We start from the raw sequence: 21,779 nt of genomic DNA on the forward strand, positions 1-21,779 counted from the left end.
GTCCTTCTCCACCTCACAGCACTGGGCCTGCACCCTAGTTCTCTGTGTCCCCATCAGTGGTCTGCTCTCAGCCTCCCCACAGTGCCAGGACCTGGGCAGCTCCACCTGGACACTCTGTCAGGGGAGCCCCTGGGCTCCTCTGTCAGTGCAGGGAAGACCCCCATGGGACCCCAGTCCCCCTGAGATGGAGCAACTGCAGAAGCTGGGTTCGTCTGTTCCAGAAGTTCCCCTCCTTTCCCAGGACGCCTCAGGGGGATGGGCTGAGATGTCTCCAGGGACCAGACCCAGGTGTCCCCACAGATCAGGGACCTTGGGATGAGGAGCTGCTCCCCAATTCCTGCGAGTTCACGCTGGGGCTTCCCCCTCCCCTGTGGTGACTCCCTTGGGATGGAGGATCGGGAGTCTGAGCCACGTCAGGTTTCCGAGAGAAGGGGAAGGACTCAAGCTGCCAGCCCAGGCCCTCCAAGGAGACTAGAAGATTCTCCTGAGTAGAGATGGAAGAGGGTGTGATTATCTGGGAATGAGCAGAGGTCTGACTCCTCACACTTAAGAGGCCCCTGTCCTCACTCCTGACTCCAGGAGGAATAAAGTCCCGTCCTGGAGCAGCTGAGGGCACTGGCAGGTCTCCTCCCACTCTGATGCCAGAGCCCCTGTGTCCACAAGGAATATTCTCTGACCCCTCGGTGTCACACTGGGGTGGGGGGGGGGTGTGAGTTCTGGCTTCTGTCATGCAGATTCCCTTATCTATTTAAAGAGTATTTATTGAGCATGTGTGACCTGTCAGCCCTGGGTTGTGTCCTGGTGTCCAGAGAATAGGATAGACTTGGACTTCGAGCTCACACACCTGACTTTGTGACGGGGAGACACAGACACTCAGAGAACATCCTGGAAAAAAGGAGCTAATTATGATGGAGGGATAGACTGAAAGGGAAGCGTCTGGTGGAAAGGAAAGGGTCCGGAGTCTGTCATGGAATCTCAGCTGGACTGGGTGTCATGGAAGGCACCCCTGCGAAAGTGATCTTTTGACTGAGATGTGAAGGGTGAGCAGACCCTCAGCAGAGAAGGATGGGGCTCAGGGGGCAGAGCTACCTGAGGGGAGTCTGGCCTTCAGGTGGGCCTGGCTGGGAGGAGGAGCTGCCAGAGTCCAGTGTGGGGAACTGGGAGAGTGGAGAGGACTGTGGACGGAGTAGGTTGGTGAGGGTCAGAGGCTGCTGGGCGGTGGGAGCTGCTAAGTGGGAAGGAGGTGGGCAGCCCTGTGGAGGCTCCAGACTATGGAGGAGCTCTGCCGCCCTCTGGTGGCTATAGAGGGGAGTGTCGAAGGGAAAGTTCAGTTCAGCTCAGTTGAGTCGCTGACTCTTTGCGACCCCATGAAGTGCAGCACGCCAGGCCTCCCTGTCCAGCACCAACTCCTGGAGTTCACTCAAACTCACGTCCATCGAGTCGGTGATGCCATCCAGCCATCTCATCCTCTGTCTTCCCCTTCTCCTCCTGCCCCCAATCCCTCCCAGCATCAGAGTCTTTTCCAATGAGTCAACTCTTCGCATGAGGTGGCCAGACTACTGGAGTTTCAGCTTTAGCATCATTCCTTCCAAAGAAATCCCAGGGCTGATCTCCTTCAGAATGGACTGGTTGGATCTCCTTGCAGTCCAAGGGACTCTCAAGAGTCTTCTCCAACACCACAGTTCAAAAGCATCAATTCTTCGGCGCTCAGCCTTCTTCACAGTCCAACTCTCACATCCATACATGACCACTGGAAAAACCATAGCCTTGACTAGATGGACCTTAGTTGGCAAAGTAATGTCTCTGCTTTTGAATATGCTATCTAGGTTGGTCATAACTTTCCTTCCAAGGAGTAGGCGTCTTTTAATTTCATGGCTGCAGTCACCATCTGCAGTGATTTTGGAGCCCCCCAAAATAAAGTCTGACACTGTTTCCACTGTTTCCCCATCTATTTGCCATGAAGTGATGGGACCAGATGCCATGATCTTTGTTTTCTGAATGTTGAGCTTTAAGCCAATTTTTCCACTCTCCTCTTTCACTTTCATCAAGAGGCTTTTTAGTTCCTCTTCATTTTCGAAGAGGAACTTCGAGAAAAGTTCCTCTTCACTTTTCTCGATGGGAAAGTACTCGAGGTTTTCTCCTAAGACAACTCAAGTATTTGTCAAGTGTTTACATATCATCTTACAAATCCCAGGGACAGAGGTGCTGGCAGGCTACAGACATGAGGTCGAAAAGGATCGTATACGACCAAGCGACTAACCCTTTCAACACTACATATCCTTTATGCTGAATCATGTCCCACTCTGAATTTCCAACATCTCTCGTCCAAGATCTTCTCTTATATACCCCACTCCAAGATTTCATCCAGTTGAGATTTGTGTTGATACCAGGCCAATTTCTCTCTGTAGAAGAGGAAGGATCCAGATGCAACATTCTCAGTCCTTGGGCAGGACTGGAGGATCTCTAAGTAGGAGGAGGGTGAGGAAACGTCCGTGTGTCCTGCCTGATCCAGAGGGTCCATGTGGACATGAAAAGGCTGCATTTCCTTTCCCCCCATACCCCCTTTAGTGTCTTCCACAGGGGGCAGGGCCAGGTGGAATTGGAAGACCAGGGGTGGTGCAGTGATTCTGAACCTCGTCTTCCCGCCTTCTCTGTCTCTGCCCCAGCAGGGGACCTGGTTTTCATGGTGAGAAGGAAGGTGGGGCGTCTCCACAGGACCCTGATCAGAGATTCTTTCAGCAAAAGGGACACAGGGATCAAGCATGCTAGCTCTGGACTCAGTGTCCCTGTCACCCTGTAGATGATTGTAGTAACTAAATTATTAGGATCTAATGGCCTCTTTCGTATTCTAATTTATTAGGTTGTTTTTACTTCTTTTTACCTTTTGATATTTGAAGTTTCAAAGGTGAATCTCCATCTTCCTTAAGCCTGAGAAGGGTTGGTGCCAGGGTGGTTCAGTTGTAGTAAAGGTTATTTTTTTATAGTAGCTTCAGTTTTACAGCAAAAGTGAGGGAAGGTACGGAGTTTTCCTAGATACTTGCTGCCCATGAGTGTAGGGTCTCCTCAGTATTCAACATGCCACACCCGAGGTGTACATTTTATTAATTGATGAACCCACATGGACACATGAAAATTACCCAGCTTCCATAGCTTCCATTAGGGTTGACACTTGGTACTGTAAGTTGCTGGAGAAGGCAAGGGCATCCCACTCCAGTCCTCTTGCCTGGAAAATCCCATGAGTGGAGGAGCCGGTAGCCTGCAGTCCATGGGGTCACTAAGAGTCAGACACGACTGAGTGACTTCACTTTCACTTTTCACTTTCATGTGTTGGAGAAGGAAATGGCAACCCACTCCAGTGTTCTTGCCTGGAGAATCCCAGGGATGGGAGAGCCTGGTGGGCTGCCATCTTTGGGGTCGCACAGAGTCGGACACGACTGAAGCGACTTAGCAGCAGCAGCTGTAACTTGCATGGGTTTGAACAAGTGATCATCAGCAACATGGACTTCCCTGGTGGTGCAGTGGTAAAGAATCCTCCTCCCCGTTTAGGAGACTCGGGTTTGATTTCTGCCTCAGGAAGATCTCCTGCAGAAGAAATGGCAAACCACTCTGGTGTTCTTGCCTGGGAAATCCCATGGATAGAGGAGCCTGGCGGGCTACAGTCCACTGGGTCACAAAAGAGTTGCACATGACTTAGCAACTAGAAAACCGCAAGGTCAGTGACAGTCCTGCTGCCCAAGTCACACCAGCAGGGCTAGTGAGCACAGAGCAGGTGGTTGTGAGTCTGTAGGGCTAGTGAGCACAGAGCCTATGGTTGTGTGTCTGTAAATTAAAAAACTATGACATACATCGCTTGTTTATTTACCCATACTCAAACATGGAAACCTCGTGTGTGGGGCGGCCATGATGAACCCGTGTCTATCTACAAGTTAGGCATTGTTTAGAGAACTTTCCTGGTGGCTCAGTGGATAGGAATCCACCTGCCAAAGCACGGGACCCGGGTTTCATCCTTGGTCAGGAGGATTTCACATGCTTTTGAGCAACTAAGGCCATGCATCGGAACTGCTGAGTCTGTGCTCTGAGCCCACGAGCTGCAACGACTGAAGTCTGCTTGCCGAGAGCCACTGCTCAGGAGTAGAGAAGCCACCTCAGTGAGAAGCCGGCGTATCGCAACGAAGAGTAGCCCCTGCTCACCGCACTAGAGAAAACTGGTGGAAAACAATGAAGACCAGTGCAGCCAGAAATTAAAAAATAAATAAAATATTTGCTGAGTAGTTCAGAATTAAATGTTATTCCCGAAGTTGTGAGGTCTTCTTTTCAACTCCTTCTTTCTCAAACATCCAGAACACCATTGAAACATTGATTTTCTACAGGCTGAGGACCTGCTCTGCCACTGGGGTGACTTCACTGCAAATTTGTTTTCAGTCTGGAACAGCCAGTAGCGAGCATCCTGCCTTTCACACTGAGCATCTGCTCTGCAGTGAACATCCTCACCACAAACCTCAGCCCCCGTGGAGTGTGAGCCAGGGGCTCATTCATTCGACACACAGGTATGCAGCTCCCAGCACCAGGCCTGGAGCTGGCCAGTGGACTCAGCAGAAGCAGGACAGGTGAATCCTTCCATGTCCGAGCTCCCAGCTCAGGGATCCTCTTAGAACTGGAGTCCTGGTCAACTTGTGTGCTCACTGAGTGCCACTGTACCCCCTAAACTGCATCTGCATGGGGACTAGAGGAAAACGTTCATTTCCAACATCCTCACCCTTTACGGAAAAATTCTGTGAGGAGATAGCACCTGTGTCCATATGTCCATCTCTCTGCCCACATCCCATCCCTCCTTTATCCCCTACCCATCCTTCCATTCATCTTTTCATGAAGTCCTGTGGCTGCGCCTCTGTGGTTGGCCAGATGCCAGGACCCCTGAGATACCCTCAGTAGCTCCCTCTGCTGCTCCATTTAAACACCATGGTTCCACAGGTGGTGCACATGAGCCCAGGTGATTCCTGCAGAGTCTGTCCCCATGGAAGATAGGGGAGGCCCTGGTAACCCGGTGACCATTATACTGGGTATCTCCAGCATTTTGCATGACTGTTAGGGATGCTGGACGGGTTAGACCCGAGCCCTTGGGAAGTATAGTGCTGGGTTTGGGTGTCAGAGTTACCCCTGTCAATGGTACATTTATGGAGAAGAGGAAGTTTGGGGTGACTGTGGAGCCCTAGTTCCTTCTCTTCCTTTGGGTACACAGGCAGACGGAGGAGCCCTCAGGTGACAGATTGTACCCTGGAGACTGGTCTTCGGGCCCCACTTGTTCTTCAGCAGGACGCTTGCTCTGTTGGAAGCATGGAGACATGGCAAAAGCTCTCACGCCAAGCTTGAGGCTCAGACTGGAGAAGCTGGGAGGGTAGCCCAGGCGTTCTGCTCAGCCTTGCTCCCTGGGGGAGGGGGGATCATTTGGAGAATGAGGGAACAGGAGGCTGTGCTCAGGGGGCCTCCAGGCTAGGTGATGGCTGTCTCCAAGGTCAGGTACCGAGGGTCAGGACTTAATCGTGAAACGTTCCCTCCAAGTTGTAGACAAGCCGGTTATCTGACACTCAGCGGCGGGGAGATACTCTGAGAGGACAAAGTTAGTTCTCAGCCTCCTTGAGGACACCCTCCGGGCGCAGGATCATTCACCTGGGAGTTATCATGGCTGTAGCTACAACTAATACACAGACAGGAGAAGGTGCTCCCGATTCATAAACTAGGGAAAAGCGGGTTATCCCTGAACACATTCTACTATGTTCATCTTTGTCATAGAATAGAAATGGGCAGGATATGCAGCCGTCCCTTCCCATTGATGGGGGCTGAGCACAGCAGAGACACTGTCCATGGTGCTGATGAACACAGGCCACCTGGAGACTTGGGAGTTGTGGTCTTTGAGTCACATCTGCTTTCTTTCCATTCTGAAAAATTGGGCATTGCTAGAAAAGAAGAGGCTTCCATGGTGGCTCAGACAGTACAGAATCTTCCTGCAATCCCAGAGACCTGGGTTTGATGAATCTACAGAGATGGCAATGGCTATCCACTCCAGTGTTCTTGCCTGGAGAATCCCATGGCAGATGTGCCTGGAGGGTTACAGTCCATGGGGTTGCAAAGAGTTGGACGGACTGAACAACTTTCACTTCACTGGAAAGAAGGGGTGGGGAGAGCTGCAGGGAGTGTGGACTGGCCTCGATCTCCAGGGCTCAGGGCCAGTGAGATTGCTGTGGACATCGTGGCAGGACTTAACCCCACATCGGCCTGACAAAGTCCAAGCTGCCCAGAGCAGACTGCAGTGAGGGAAGATGATGCCCACGGCCTTGAGAGGAGTGGGAGGCAGAGCACAGAACCCTAAGAGATGTCCACAACTTCAAGCCCACAATCCGAGAAATGTGCCCCATTATTAAGGAAATCTACAGATGAAATTCAGATCACATGACTGGGAGACTATGGTGGGGTATTTGGGAGATATGGTGGGGTAACTTGGAGATTATGGTGGGTGATGTATTGGGCTGAGTCCAATACATTCACAATGTTCCAAGGCAGGAGAGGCAGAGCCAGAGGAGATGGGATGATGGAAGGAGACCTTGGGGAGCTTTAAGATGTTCCACTGCTGGCTTTGAAGATGGAGGAATGCGCCACGAACCCAGGAAAGCAGGCAGCCTCTCACAGCTTGGAAAGGCAAAGAAATGAACTGTCTGTAGAATCCAGAAAGAACAGCGTCATATTGACACTGTGGTTTGTGACCATAAATTGGTGGTCATTTGTTACAGAACAGTAAGGAACACCAAGAAGCGTCACCTTGTCTCATCCAAGACTGTGTGCCTGGGGGGATAAGAAGTAATTTAGACCTAAATCATGATCGGAAGCTTTGCAGGTGGTTTCTCTTACCTCTCATCTCATCTCAGCACAGATGATACTTGGCCATGCTTGCCAAGAGCATGCTTGCCAACTGTGGGCTCTGTGCCCTAGGGCACACACCTGCTGTGTTTGTGTGAGTGTGGGCACCTGATCCGAGCGGACCTATATGAGAACAGACCTATCCCAGGGACCTCAGGGAGAGACTGAGACTTGCTAGCCCAGGTGTGTGGTGGGGGCTGCAGGTGAGATCCGGGTGGGAAGGGCCCTTGGGACACTGAGGAGGAGACAGGTGAGCCCTTTGCCATCATATTCAGGTTGAGTTTTAGGTAGAGCCTGCACCTTTGCCCTGAGGCTGACGTGTGTGTGTGTTGGGAGCAGGCTCACGATCCGCGTCGGAAAGCAAAGTGGAAACCAGCAGAAAGTGGATAGAGGTCACGGGAAGTTCCTGGGAGGACCTTGCTCAGAGCATGGCTTCTGGGTCCCTCTTACTTTGGTGACTCTGATTGCTCCTCTGGGTCCCCCAAAGGGAACGAGGTCCTCAGGGCTTAGGCCCTTAGGGAAACAACAGAAACCCATGGAGAGAGAAAGCATTCTGGATCCTTGATCTGGGGACAGACAAAAGTTCCAGTCCCATCGCTGACTCAGTGGAGATTAGTTGAAGCAATCTCTGGGGGATAGTGAAGAACAGGGAAGCCTGGCATGCTGCAGTCCATGGGGTCCCAAAGACTCAGACACAACTTAGCAACTGAACAAAAAAAACTCAATTGAGGCAGCACAAGTTGGGGCCAGCAGGGCTTGGTGAGGATGGCCAAAGGCTCAGGACACCAAGAGGCTGCAAAGGGGCCTCACCCATAAAAGTTGTCTCACCCACGACTCGTCCTTCCTGACTCATGTTCTAGTGGGTCTCAGACGGTCCCATATTCTGTGCTCCAGAGACTCCATGCCAAGTGAGCAAGCACTGGGAGGTGTCTGGGACCCCAGGGCAGTGTGAGGACTGCCGAGTGCCCATGTGGCTGCCAAGGGTCTGGTGACCCTCCTTTCCTGTTAGCATGCCCCCTCCCTCCATTCTCACAATCTTCCCCTTCCTTTCCCCCAGGGAATAGATGGGGAGGTCAGGTAACTAGAGCTAATACTTTCCCTGAGCAACCATGGAGAGACCAGAGCAGAGATTCAGGTGAATTTCTTGCTGGACAAGACCCAAGGGCAGTATATTTTGCAACCAGGGCAAGGAAAGTGCTCTTGATTCAGATCTCTCTGGTGGTCCACCGTGGGTCACAGGCCCAGTCACTTGCCCTGTTGAAACCTCTCCCCACTGTGGGAATTGCAGCCTGAGTTCTGGTCCATCCAGGCTTCAGGGCAGCCTGTCAGTGTTGCCAGGAATCCAGGAGGACCCTGAGCCTGGGCCTAGGTTCCCGAATAGCCTCAGGTCTCAGAGCTGGTTCTCTGCCTCAGGCTCTTCCTCTTGACCTCACTCGGGTCTTGGGTCTCAGGTAAGCTCTTTCCCACAGTCCGTAAGGAGACGTGTCTGGAGGAACTAAGGACCCGCATCTGCTTTGTGGCTGATATTACAGTAAACGTCTGTGTCGGGGTGTAGTAATTCCTGCAAAAGAAAACCGATGCCTTCCAGCTCATGTAACCTTCTTAGATGACTTCCCAGGGACTTCCCAGCCCCGGGTTACCCAGGGTCTGTTCGTGTCAGAGGTTTTTGGTCCAGACCCACCTCCCCTTCATCCCCTCTCCATCTTTCCTGCTATTTCTTGGACCTCCAAACACAGCCAGGTGTGCAGGGGGCACTTCCTTTGCCTTCTGGGCTATGGAACCAGAACTTGGATCCCCACACTCACCTGGTAGATGGGAGCTGGTGGCCTGGCATCAGGTAGGGAGGCCTGGGCATGGAGGAAGTGGGCATCAGAGGAGAGGGAAAGAGTCATTTCTCCCGACCAGCCATCTCCAAGCCTGGAACCCCGACCCCAAATCCTATCTGGGCTCTGTTTCCCACCCTTGTTAGCCTAGCTCCCCTGACGGATGATCCAGTGCCCACTCTCTTCCTGGCTGAACTCCAAGGTTCTCCTGAGTTCTAGTCAGGGGACCAGAGCAGCCTCTGGATAAGGTTGTGGGTGGTCATGTCCCTGAAGTGCATCCAGCTCCCAGCTTGGTGGGACTTGCCATGTTCTAACTACTCTGATGAGCTTCCCTGGTGGCTCAGAAGGCAAAGAATCTGCCTGCAATGTGGGAGACCGAGGCTCGATCCCTGGGTCAGGGAGATCCCCTGGAGAAGGCAATGGTAACCCATTCCAGTATTCTTGCCTGGAGAAATCCATGGACAGAGGAGCCTGGCAGGCTACAGTCCATGGGGCCACAAAGACTGGACATGACTGAGTGACTTTCAACTACCCTCGAGTGAAGGGTGTCTCACAGTGCTTCTGGGTTGGACAGTCCCCGTGCCCTGAGCCTGTGAAGCGGGGACGCTGGGAGAAGAGACAAGGAAGGAATGTACTTACCTGGGAGACAGAGCTGCCAGAGGGACCACCTCCTGGGAGGAGACAGGAGTTACCACTGAGCATGTGAGGAAGCTTAGCCCATTCTCCTAGGAGAGGTTGGATGTCCACCTTCCGGAGAACCATGGGAGAACGATCCCCACCAAGGGAGAGAACCTCTGGCAATTTCAGGCCCCAGTGAGGGCGAGGAAGCCTCCCAGGATGATAACCCATAGGAAAAGCAGACTAGCCAATCGGGATCCCTGTGCTTAAGCCCCAAAGGGCCAGAGACCCTGGGGGTAGCAGGCAGGAACAGACATGGCAGGGCCTGACCGGGGCTCCCCGCTGTCCTGGGCTGAACAGATACTCACCTGAGGTGGACGCTGGGGGCCAGTTCCCTCTGTTGTGCAGGCAGCCGGGGTTAGGAAAGAAAAACAGGCATATTTGTGAGGAGTGTAGACGGAGGTCAAGGCTGGAGTCAGAACACGGGACAGGAGGATCTGAATGTCCAAGCAGGGGCTGGACACCTCCTTTCTCCACCAAGGCTGCTTCGGAGGGGAGGGCCCAGTAAGGACACTGAGGAAAGTCCTTAAGAAGCCATATCTGCCCTGAGTCCAGAGGGGCAGGACCATAGGCTAATAGGGTTCGGGAGAAAGTGGCCACTGAAGGGACCATGGCTCTGGGAAAGGCGTCCATCCATCCAAAGCTTTGTCTGAGTGGATTCATCACGCTTATGGAGAGAGCAGGGCCAGTGCATGGGGAGGAAAGCGGTCAGCCAGTGACTCTGGGATCTCACTGAGGGCAGTGTCGCTGCTGTGGCCACCAGCCCTCACCCAGGAGCTGCTGAAATGTGACAGTGGCCTTGTCCTCTGTCTCCATCTACCTGGACCTTAAGTGTAAAGACATCCCACCACCTGCGGACCTGGCACGATGTTCTGTCTCATGCATCAGGGGTGTTGTTAATGTATCTGCCACGTGGGGGCATTTGACCCCACCTGGCCTGTCCAAACTTCCACTCTCTGGCCAAGTGTGGACTTGGCGAAGACGACCCTCAGATCCTGGCCCTGTGACTGCCCCTCATCAGAGTAGCTGGATTTACATATACAGGAAGAGATACCTTTTTCTGAGTACTTACTACCTGCCAGCCTACATATAGGGAACGAGGACAAGGAGGTGTCTTAATTGTGTTAACTGATAGATGGGCCTTCCCTGGTGGCTCAGAGGTAAAGAATCTACCTGCCAATGCATGGGACACAGGTTCAATCCCTGGGCCAGGAAGATACCCTGGGGAAGGAAATGGCAACCCACTCTAGTATTCTTGCCTAGAAATTCCATGGACAGAGGAGTTCATGGAGTGGCAAAGGAGATGGATACAACTTCGCAACTAAATAACAAAATAAACTAGGACGGTGTTAAGGAAGTTGCCAGAGGTCAATATCTAGTGAGGCAGGAACTGGAGAAAGAGAGAGAATACCCGTGGGGAAGTGGGGGGGTCCTGGAGATCCAGGCCGGAAATTGGAGGATGGGGTGTGCTTCCTCTAGGACTAGGGTCAACCTGGGGGTGGGGGCAGCATCTGGGAATGCCACTGTACCTGTGAAGGAAAATGAAACACCCCAGGACAGCCAGCAGCGTCAGCACAAGCAGGACCCCAATCACGATGCCAGTAATGGCCCCCACACCGAGGGCTTGGGCGTTTTCTCGCCCTGAAAGCAGAAGAGAAAGAGAGAGGGGAAACGGGGTCCGAGTTCACTGGAGGCAATACCAGGAGGAGTCTTACAGGGAGAGGGCCTGGTTAGGAGGAAGGAAATGCTCTGAGGCCTGTGTGGTTGCGTGTTTTGTCATCACAGTGTCCTCCTGACTCTCCCACTGCACGAGGCTGCATCATTTCCCTCTTCGTCAGATTTGAAACCTTGGACTTGCTCTAGCTCTCCATTCTCTCACTGTAGCCATCTCCATGTCCTGTTCATTTTCCTTTGAAGGACTCTTTTCTTCTCACATTATGCCCCCTCCCTCTGATTTTTTGTTTCCATCACAACTGTCGGTCTTAGAGGGTAGTTCCTCTCCAGTCCACCCAACATTGATTAGTAGTAATAATATTAATGAACTGTTTCCAGGTACTCCTGTGCGACTGGCACAGTGGGAAATCATTTACACCCATTTTTTCTGATCTTTCCATCCCCACGAGGGAGGGGTTTTCATCCCCGCTGTGCATACATAGATTTGAGACACACAGTTCTTCAATAAAGGAATGGAGGCCCCAGAGCTAGGACCAGGTGAAACAGAAATGTAACCGAGTTGTTTGACTCTACAGCCAAAACCCACAACGCTGAAAACCAAAATATCCCCCGTGAACACCTCTTGCCTGCCAACTCTGTGTGGTAAGAATTTTACCTACAGGGAGAATTTTAATCTCATTCCCTTCCTAGTGACCAACCTCACAGCAGCCCTAAGATCCAGCTCTTCTTCTGCAGTTTTACAGACAGGGAAACGGAGGCACAAGATCCAGTGCCTTGCCTACAGTCAAACAATTCTCATAATAACCGAACTATGACAAAATTAGCTCAGTTTTGCATAATTAATTAAACACATTGTTCTACAGGCTCCGAAAGGAGACTACCCATGTCCTCATTATTTGCATTCATTACACACCCACTTCCAGTGAAATTACACAGGAAGAGAGGTGTGGAAGGTCACTATAGTGCTCAGTGGGGAGCTGGCATCACATCTGCAGACTCTGACTGGGAGGAGACCCCACACTGATGGGACCCCGCATCCTCTGTCCTGACACTCTTGCTGGTCTGGAACAGCATCACCTTCTCAGTGAGCCGTAAATTCTGCTCATTGATTCACCGACCATTGGATGCTTGTCCCCATATCACTTGGTCTGTTTGCACCCAGATTGGAAGGCTCGTGGGATTTCGAAGAGGGAGGGATTGACTACCAAAGAGCGTGACCTTTGTCTGTGGTTCCAGATCATTGGGATTGCCTCCTCTGTCCATGGAATTCTCAAGGCAAAAATACTGGAGTGGGTTGCCATTTCCTCCTCCAAGGGATCTTCCTGTCCTCCAGGGATCAAACCTGCATCCCTTTGTCTCCTGCATTGGCACTGGCAGGCAGGTTCTTTACCACTAGCCCCACATGAGAAGCCCCTAGAGAGGGAAGGGAGTACTTCAAACTTGAAGAGAAGTCCAGTTCCTTGATTGATGCCATCTGAGAGCTCCGTGGAATGAGCCTTCCTTCTCAGGGTCCACAACTAGCCTCCTCTCTTTGTGGTTTTCTGCTCCTAGTGTGCTTGTCTGAGATTGACCCACTAGCCACATAATCAGTGTCCATGTCTAAAGCACTGGAGTGCACAGTGTGAGGGGATGGCTGTCTCCACATTGGTCAGGTCTGAGGAGCACCTGCTTCTCAAGAAAGATGTGTTCTTCCTCATTGTTAAATTATTTAAACAGGGTTGAAGAAAATCAGGAGCTGAAGAATAAGAAGTGAAAACAATAACTTAGAAAGGCGATTCCTCAGCACGTCTGAGCAGGTAGAAGAAAGCATCCATGAACACGAAGATAGAAAAAAAGAAGTTATTTAGACTGGGGAGTAGAAAGGGAAAAAAAAAGAAGGCAAATAGTGACTCCAGGCAAAGTATTATGCAGAACTCCATCAGGTGGACAAACATATGCAGGATGGCAGTTCCTGAAGGAGAAGAGAGAGGGAAAAACAATGAAAAATATATATAAAAATGAATGGTTTAAAACCTCCAAAAGTAGATGAGATCACATATTAGAGATGGTTGAGGAACTCCAAAAAGGGGTAACTCAAGATATAGACATTGTGACACAATAGAGTCAAGTTGTTGAGAGACCGAGGGAAAGAGGAAGTGTAAAACGCAGCGAGAGAGGAGTGACTCAGCGTGTGCAGCAGATCTTCAACAGTGTGAAAAGCGAATTCCACATCAGAAGCGTTGGGATGACCAACTGAAGTCCTAAAAGCAAGACTGTCAACCGGCGAAGCAATGTACAGAGAAGCTCTCCTTCAATGAAGCTCAAATTAGGACTTTTCCAGATAAACAACAGTCGAGGGAACTCATTCCCTGGAGACACAGCATATATGAAGTGTGAAAGGAAACCTTTAAGATGACTGAACAAACATTACACGGTAACTCAGAGCCACAGGCAACCTAGAGAAGAGAGGTCAAATTACATAATAGGTAGCTATCTTATCTAAGCCGGTATTATTGTCTTTTATATAATTGCTCATTTTTGTTTTTTATTTCAAAGATATTACATGAGACAATGTTTATAAATCTATATAACGGGCATATATTGTACAAGGACGGCTGAAATATAGGACAGTAAGTGTGTAATATGGAGGCGATGGAGATGCACAGAGCACCTCATTTGTAATATACATCATAGAATCTGGTTGGTATTTCAACTCCATAGTTATATGTTTAAGATATAACTGTCATCTTCAAGTTAGAAACTAAGAAAAGAACTGAAATACATTGGAAAGGGGAAGAACAGAATCAAAATGACACATATGAAAGGAAATCATCTAAATACCAAAGAGGAAGTAATAGAGGAATTAATGAATAAAGCATGTAAGACATATAACAAATAGCTAGATGGCAGAAGCTCTTTCTTATCGGGAAGTATTTGAATGATAGATAGCCTCAACCTTCAAATTAAAGGCAGAGGTTGACAGAATGGATAAAAATTATGACCCCTCTCTATACTCTCTTCAAGAGACTCACTTTAGATACAAAAACATAGAAGGTTGAAGTAAGGCTGGAAAAAGATATTCTATGCAAATAGCAATAAAAAGAGAATTGTGGTGGCTGTATTAGTGTCTGCTATAATCATCTCTAAATCAAAAAAGCCTGCAAGAGACATTAGGACCTTGCATATCAAGAAAAGTTTCCATCCATCAAGGAAATAGAACAATTATAAGCATTATGCACCCAACAACACCAGATTTGTGAATCAAAAATGGACAGCATCGAGGGGAGAAATAGCTCGGTCATAACACTGACACTACAACCCCCCACTTTCAATAATGGACACAGCAGTCAGAGAGATTTCAGTGACAACTAGAGACCGTGAAAACACTGTAAACCAGAGACCTAACCGACCAACAGACAACACATAGTCATAGGAGTTTATGTTGCACAAAGTGCAGTCCTCAAGGCCCCCAGCTCTCACCACACATGACCACCGCCCATCCTGTGAAGAAACGGTGTCACTTCCACTGTAGAGACGATGGTGCAACTAAGAAAGCCAAGTGGAGGGACCTGGAGTTGAGTGTGGCAGCAAGCCTGCAATCACAACAGTGCGAACTAACATCCTGACACTTACTGCCTGAACATGTCTGCTGTAATTTCCACCTTCATCGGAGCGCGTATTCACAAAGCTCTATAAAGTGCATAACAAACACCACTGTACACATAAGACAAAGGAGATTTAGGCTTTATGACTCACCAGGGCTTCCTAGGAGGCACCAGTGGTAAAGATCCCACCTGCCAATCAGGAGGCATAACAGACACGGATTCAGTCCCTAGGTGGGGAAGATCCCCTGGAGGAGGTCACAGCAACCCCTGCAGTGGAAGGTGGAGTCTTAACCACTGGACTGCCCAGGAAGTCCCAGGTACTGATTTTAGTGCTGCTTCCAGCGGTCTTGGCAACGAGGCTTCACAGCAGAGGGCCAGGAGAAATCAGGGGATGAGGAGGGGAGAGACAGCACAGGTTCTAATTGCTTGAAGTGAAGGAAATGAGATGACAGGCTAATTGTTGGTGGAGTTAATAAAAGAAGCTTATCCAGTAAAAATGGGCTTCACTGGAGGCTTAGCCGGGAAGACTGCCTGCAGTGCAGCAGACACGGGTTCGATCCTTGGGTCAGGAGGATCCCCTGGAGTAGCGAATGGCAACCCACTCCAGGATTCTTGCCTGGGAAATCCCATGGACAGAGTAGCCTAGTGAGCTCAAGTCCGTGGTGTCACAAAGAGTCGGACACCACTGAACGACTAAGACAGGAGGCGATGGTGGTCACTCACAGGTCACCCTCAGCCTGAGGGGGCCACTTCTGCTGGAGTTGCCCCTGTTGGAGACCTCACACTGATAAGCCCCGGCGTCCTCTCTGCTGACGGGGTCTATGGTGAGGGTGCTGCTGTCTGAGGACAGTGTCATCCTGTCTGCAAGGAGGAGACTCTGGCCTTTGAAGAGCCAGCGTATGGAGACCCCAGTCTCATCTGTGAGGCAGGTCAGGACCACGGGGCCCTCATGTTCTGGGACTGTGGTGTTGCTGACTTGGAGGGAAGGCCGTGCCACTGGGTCTGTGGAGAGACAGAGGGGTGACTGCTGAGTGGGTCAGGGGCCTGGGCCTTGCTCCCTCCTCAGTCTTGGGGCCCAAGACCTCTGTAAAGATGACTGTGAGGAAGGCCCTGGGTCTTTGTTCAGGTGGCAATGGGAAAGAGATGATCGCACATCTCCTCTGACCCCCAGATCACACAAGAGGGACCCTTGCCTGGTTGCTGGGACAACACTCTAGTACTAGACAGCTCTGTGCTATCAGCCCTGGGAACCTTGATCTTCTGACTGTGGGGCTATCCAGGACAGTCAGGGAATGTAGGATCTGAGAGTACATGTTGTGATTGGGAATAGAGAGAGCCTGGGTGTATTCCTGGGGCCTCACACTGACAAGCGGGGAGCGCTGTGTGGCTGGGTTAGAGGCTGTGTGGCAGGAGAGGTTGAGGTTCCCCTCTGGATGGTCAGAGGAGTCTGAGGGGTAGTGGTGGGGTGATCGGACCGTTTGGAGCAAAGAGCAGAAAGGCCACACATGGTGCAATCAGAGGGAAGGCAAGTTCCTGGTCTGTATTGGGGCCCCTGGGTCCTTCATGCTCACTCATTGTGAGTCTGATGTTAATTTGTTTCTCCCATCATATTCTGGTGATCCTCAGCCACCCACACAGAGCAGCCCATCCCCTCCCTGTCCTCATTCAAGGTGGACCTGCCTGGGCTTGCCTGGGACAGGAAGTCATGGCCAGTCTGGGTGTCCAGGGGTGATGGCCCATGTACTCGGACCTGAGAGGGATGGGTGTGGATTGGCCTCTGGCAGTGTGCATTTGGGTGGGCAGCTCAGGCCACATAGGAACAGAGGTTACTCACAGAGGACATCCAGGGTGAATGGGTCACTGCGGCTGATGCTTACTAGGTTCCGGGTTTCACACACATAGGGTCCTTTCTCTTTCCTTGTGACACTGAACACAGTGAGAGTCCTCTTGTCCTCGGACAGTTCCAGCCTGGTGCTCTTGGGGAGGCTCTGATTGCTGATCCACCACGTGTAGGAGGTGTTCTGGGTCTCAGGTCCACATGTTAACACCACAGTGTCCTTGTGCTCCCAGGGGTTGGAGTTGTTGCTGGTGATAACGGGTGTGGGTAGCACCGCTGTGCAGATAACAGAGAGGACATTGCCCTGAGCCTCCCTGGATGCTCAGACAGTAAAGAATCTTCCTGCCAGTGCAGGAGACCTGGGTTCAGTCCCTGGGTCAGAAAGATGCCCTGGAGAAGGGAATTGCCACCCAGTCAATATTCTTGCCTGGAGAATTGCATGGACAGAGGAGCCTGGTGGGCTACAGTCCATGGAATAGGAAAGAGTAGGACGTGACTGAACGACTAACACTCTCACTTTCTTATACTTTTGGCTCCTCTGAAAGCATCTTTCAACAAAATTGGCATCCTTCGCCTCTCAGCCAGACTTTAAAGAACAAGGCAGGCTTGTGTGTGGCAGGACAAATGCATGGGGACCTGAGCTCAGAGAGTGTGAGGCCACCTGCTCTATGTCTGGGAGAAGCACAGGCTTCCTTGGGGGTTGATTGTGCAGCAGCGTTTAGTGGTGGACAGAACAGGGTGGATTCAGAGACCACCTGGCATCTCTCCTGGTTTTCACCAACATGCCTTGAGAGAGAGCTCCCTGGGCAGCACCCTGGGGTGGAGGAGCTGCCAGGAGTGTCTTCCTTCCTCCGTTCCTCTCTGGGGGTGCTGAGATTTCTCTGGCGTCTCCAAGTCCCCCAGGGCATTTGGTTGATTCCTGGGGACCTCGTACCTGTGTGTTGTCCATGCCGAGTCTCAGGAGTAGGACCAGGCTGTGCCCCTGCACGGATGTGGCTCTTGGGGCTGAGCCCTGGCTGGTGACCAGCTTGGAGCCTCCAGATTTGGCACAGGCTTCCCAGGGTCACTGGAGGCAGGAGCCCTGGGACAGGGTCTGGGAGGGACTTCCTGGGGCTGAGCTTCTCTGTGAGGATCCCTGGGGGCCCTCAGGCCAGGGTCTTCCCTGAGTCCTGCAGGGTCTTCCTCAGGGTCGTGGTCACGGGGAGGGGCCCAGGGGGCTGGACTGAGAGCGCTCTCCCTCTGCCGAGTCCCTCATCAGACCGTCCTTCTCTCTACACAGTGTCTGCAGGGCCTGGCTTCCTGGAAAGCATGTCTGACCCTTTGGAGTTGGTCTCCACAGTGTGTGCCCTGCACTGAATGTTCAAACCCCGACACGGGACACAATGCAGAGGGGATGGAGGCGCCATCCGGGTCTGTCAGAACAGAATTCAGGCCCCGAACACCCCGAGGTCAGAGAGGAGGCACTCACGGTGTACGTGGAGGTGTCCAGTTGGTCTTTCTGTCCGTAAATCATCGTTTGTAACGAGCAGCGTGTAGGAGCCTGTGTCTTCCTGGGTGACGCTCTGGATCAGCAGGGTTCCGTTGGGGTAAAGTGTCTCCCGTCCGCTGTGTGCAGGCCCTTTGGTAGTTGCGTTAGTGTCTACCCTATATGATGCGATTAGCTGGCTGTTGTCTACCCTTTCTCCTCTGTACCAGGCATAGCCTAGAGGATTCTTTGCCACGTTGTGGGCAAGTAGAAGAACATCCGACCCTTCTGCAGCAAGAGGGGGCATCGTTTCAATCGTGGGCTGGGCAGTGGTGGGCAGGGTCCAGAAAGTTAAGAGTGAGACTAGGAGGGAAGAGAGAGAAACCAGTTAATATTGTGCCCTGTGTGGGGGATGGGAAAATGGTGCCCTGGGTCCTGAGCAGGTCTCTTCATCCCTCAGCCTTAGTGTGTGAGTGTATGTGTGTGTGTGTGTGCATGTATGTGTGTGTGCATGTATGTGTGTGTGTGGTTCAAGGGCAGCAGTATGACCCCCGTCACTTCTGCCCCTCTGGGCTCGTTTTTTCCTCTGTTTCCCCTGCTGTCTGCCTGGCTCACTCCCTCGCTGCCCTCACACACCTGCTCACACTCAGGGCCTGTTGGAAGATGCCCCTCCCCATGACCAGCTGCTGTAAAGACCCTCCGTGCTCACTTGCTGACCCTTCCCCGATCCCTTTCCTGCGTGACGCCTGTAGCACCTGCCAGCACACTCTCGATCTCTCTGCTTATCTGTCTTCTTCCCCACAGAGCGCGGACTCCGTGAGGGCAGGGGCTTGTCTGATCCTGGTTATAACCCAGGGCCTGGACCAGGTTCTAGATATTAATTCCTGGAGGTGAAGGACGGAGCGGTCCCAGGAATTCCACAGCCTGGCGTTTGCCAGCTTCTAAGGGTGCGGGTATGGACAGTGTTCGCTGTCCTGGTTATGTGCTTTTCTGTAGTGACATCCAGATATAAATAATTGTTATTGTCATCAGTTTTCAACAATTACTGCTCAGTGAAGAATAACTCATAAAACCTACAGCAGTTGAGGTCTTCCTGCCTCTCACCAGCTCTAGTTCATGGAGAGTCTCCTCTGGCTGAGCCCCCACCCTTCCCAGCTCCGCTGTTTTCTGCCCTCAGGTCTGAACGGAAGCCCTCTGTCCCTTCTCAGAGCCCTGTCTCCCCCAGAGAGCAGCCAGTCTCTTGTTCTCCAGTCTCTGACCACTCCCTGAAAATTGTCCCCTCTCACCTGCCAGGAGGAGCCTGTTCCAGGGGACATGCCTCCTGCTTGCAGGGCCTGACGGGGGCTCCATGGTGCCTGTTGTCTGCTGTGTCCCTCTCTCTGTGAGGAGAACTTCTGGTCCAGAAATGCTCAGAAGCACTGCAATCTGCTGTGCGAGCTCTGCTGTCCTTCCCCCTGTGTTCTGGGCCTGCTCCGGGGGCAGGAGCACTTCGCTGGGTCACGTGGCCCGGGGCGGGGTCTCTGCCCAGGTCCCGCCCTCTGCTTCCCCTCTCCTCCTTCCCCCTCTGTCTGTATTTCTATTCCCTGAACTCTGCTGAGTCCTCTGCCTTCTAGAGCAGTGATTCTCCATCTACACACACACATGCACACACACCTATACACACACACACGCACACACACACACCTATACACACACACACACACCCCTACACACCCCTACATACCTACACACACATACCTAAACACACACACCCCTACACACACATACCTACGCACACACCTACACACAGACACCTCCATATACACACCTATACACACACACAACCTTGCCTGGAAAAGCACAACCTTGGGGTGTCCGGGCCCAGGGTCCCCACTGCTCTGGATCAGATGCACACTCAGCCTCCCCGACAGCCCTCTGTCATCCCCTTCAGAGGAGGAGCCTGGGGTTGGGGGTGAGGGGTGCATGAGGAACGCTTGTCACAGGGACATCATCCCCACGGTGCGTAGGAATCACCTGTGGAGCTTCATGAAGACTGCGAACCCCCAGGTGTCACCTTAGAAATGCTGTTTCAGCAGCCTCCCAGGTCACACGCTCGCCCAGCCTGGCTGAGACCCCAGAACACGGGTTAGGCTGCCCACCCACCCCAGTGTTGGCCTCTGCTGTTTTGGTCTGGGGTCTCTCAGCACAATCACAGACCCAGGGGTTTCCAAATTTTGCTGGTAATTGTTCCTGTGAGACCGAAACCCAGCTGGATGCCCAGGGTCTTCCTGTTGTTCTCAAATATCTGAGAAGATTGTGTTTACTCCCTGCAGGAAGGACACACTGACTCTGGAGGAAAGGGGTCACGTGAGTGATGATGGTAGGGGACCTGACCTCCACCTTAGCCAGTCTGGCGTCTGTTTTCAGGGACAGAGACCCAGAACCAGGTGTCAGGAGGAGCTGCAGTTCTCAGGTGAGAAGGGAAAGGCTTCCTGTGTGTCCTGAGAAGAGAGGAACCTGGTGCTGAGGGTGGGCAGACTGTGGGCTCCCTGGTCCTCAGGTCAAGTTCCGGGAGACTCTCCCTCTCCGTGTCTGTTGGCTGAGACTTGGTTCAGAACTATGCAGGTCCTCCTTGCCATTATAGGGCCTCCTCTGTCACCCTGGCTGATTTTTCTGTGGTCACTGTGATCTTTCCCAGGGGTGGTTCCAGGCAGGGATGGGAGCTGGCATGGGTGCCTATAGGCCCCCAGAAAGCTGGGTAGCATAGTGTGGCACATAGGAGTGACCCTGAGAGTCTGTTGAGGAGGGGTCCCCTGGGGTCTAACGCCTGATGATCTGAGGTGGAGCTGAGGGAATAATAACAGATATAAGTGCCCAGTAATTGTAATGTGCTTGAACTATCCCCAAATCATCTCCACCACTTCGCATTTGTCTTCCATGAAACCGATCCCTGGTGCCAAAAAGGTTGGAGACCGCTGTTTAGAGGGAGGGATGGAAATCAGGCTCCTTCCCCACCTCCTTAGGCAAAGTTCACCTGTTAATTTCCTGTGTGTTGTCTGGGTGGCCCAATGTTGCCCCCTGGAGGTCATGAGCAGACCTGGGGACAATGTAATGGGCTGCACAAGGGTGCAAAGGCCAAAGGGTGTGAGCTGGCTCTGCGCCCTGGGCAGAGGTGGGCAGTGACCTCCAGACTGAGGGGCAATCATCCAGGGTCCAGGTCACTGTGGGTCCCCAGACTTCCCGACTCCATCCCAATGCAGGTTGAGCCCAGGGAGAGGATGGGGGTTATCCAGTAGCAGGAGAACCATCCATCCAGGTGGATGTGTGCTTAGGAGGAGCTCTCAGTCCTTGAGGCTTCAAAGGAAGGGCCGGTAGGGGGGTCTCTGGGGCTATGGGGAGAGGATGGCGGCCTGGACCCAGAAGGTCCTGTTCTTTCCCCTCTCACAGCACTGTGGCTGCCCTCAAGTCGTCTGTGTCCCCATCAGTGGCCTCCCCACGGTGCCAGGACCTGGGGCAGCTCCACCTGGAGACTCTGTCACACAGGCTCCCCTGTCAGGGGATGGGAGACCCCCATGGGACCCCAGCCCCTCTGAGATGGAGCAACTGCAGAAGCTGGGCTCCCCTCTTCTACCCTGCTCCGGAAGTTCCCCAACTTTCCCCAAATGCCTGGGGAGGCTGAGATGTCTCCAGGAACCAGACCCAGGTGTCCCCATGGATCAGGGACCTTGGGATAAGGAGCTGTGCCCTGATTCCCATGAGTTTACACTGGGGCTCCCCCCTCCCCAGGGTGAATCCCTTGGAATGGAGGATCGGGAGTCTGAGCCAGG

At 52.2% G+C, this 21,779-nt stretch overlaps 1 protein-coding gene across 9 annotated transcripts in view; it reads right to left on the reverse strand.

The window, feature by feature from the left end:
* The window catches only part of LOC133230687 (carcinoembryonic antigen-related cell adhesion molecule 7-like), a 38,329-nt gene that overhangs the window by 2,317 nt on the left and 14,233 nt on the right, over positions 1 to 21,779 (reverse strand). The window contains exons 1-8 of one of the 9 annotated variants that reach the window (XM_061388486.1): positions 19,260 to 19,445; positions 17,977 to 18,336; positions 16,506 to 16,784; positions 15,395 to 15,673; positions 10,943 to 11,054; positions 9,722 to 9,822; positions 9,375 to 9,460; positions 8,718 to 8,759 (exon numbers count right to left, since the gene is read on the reverse strand). In XM_061388486.1, the coding sequence (XP_061244470.1) occupies positions 8,718 to 8,759; positions 9,375 to 9,460; positions 9,722 to 9,822; positions 10,943 to 11,054; positions 15,395 to 15,673; positions 16,506 to 16,784; positions 17,977 to 18,336; positions 19,260 to 19,323 (1,323 nt within the window). In that variant the 5' untranslated portion in view covers positions 19,324 to 19,445. The other 8 variants (XM_061388490.1, XM_061388488.1, XM_061388487.1 and 5 more) reach the window with 8 other exon arrangements.

This window comes from Bos javanicus, chromosome 18 (assembly GCF_032452875.1).
Source record: "Bos javanicus breed banteng chromosome 18, ARS-OSU_banteng_1.0, whole genome shotgun sequence".
NCBI classification, from domain to species: Eukaryota; Metazoa; Chordata; class Mammalia; order Artiodactyla; family Bovidae; genus Bos; species Bos javanicus.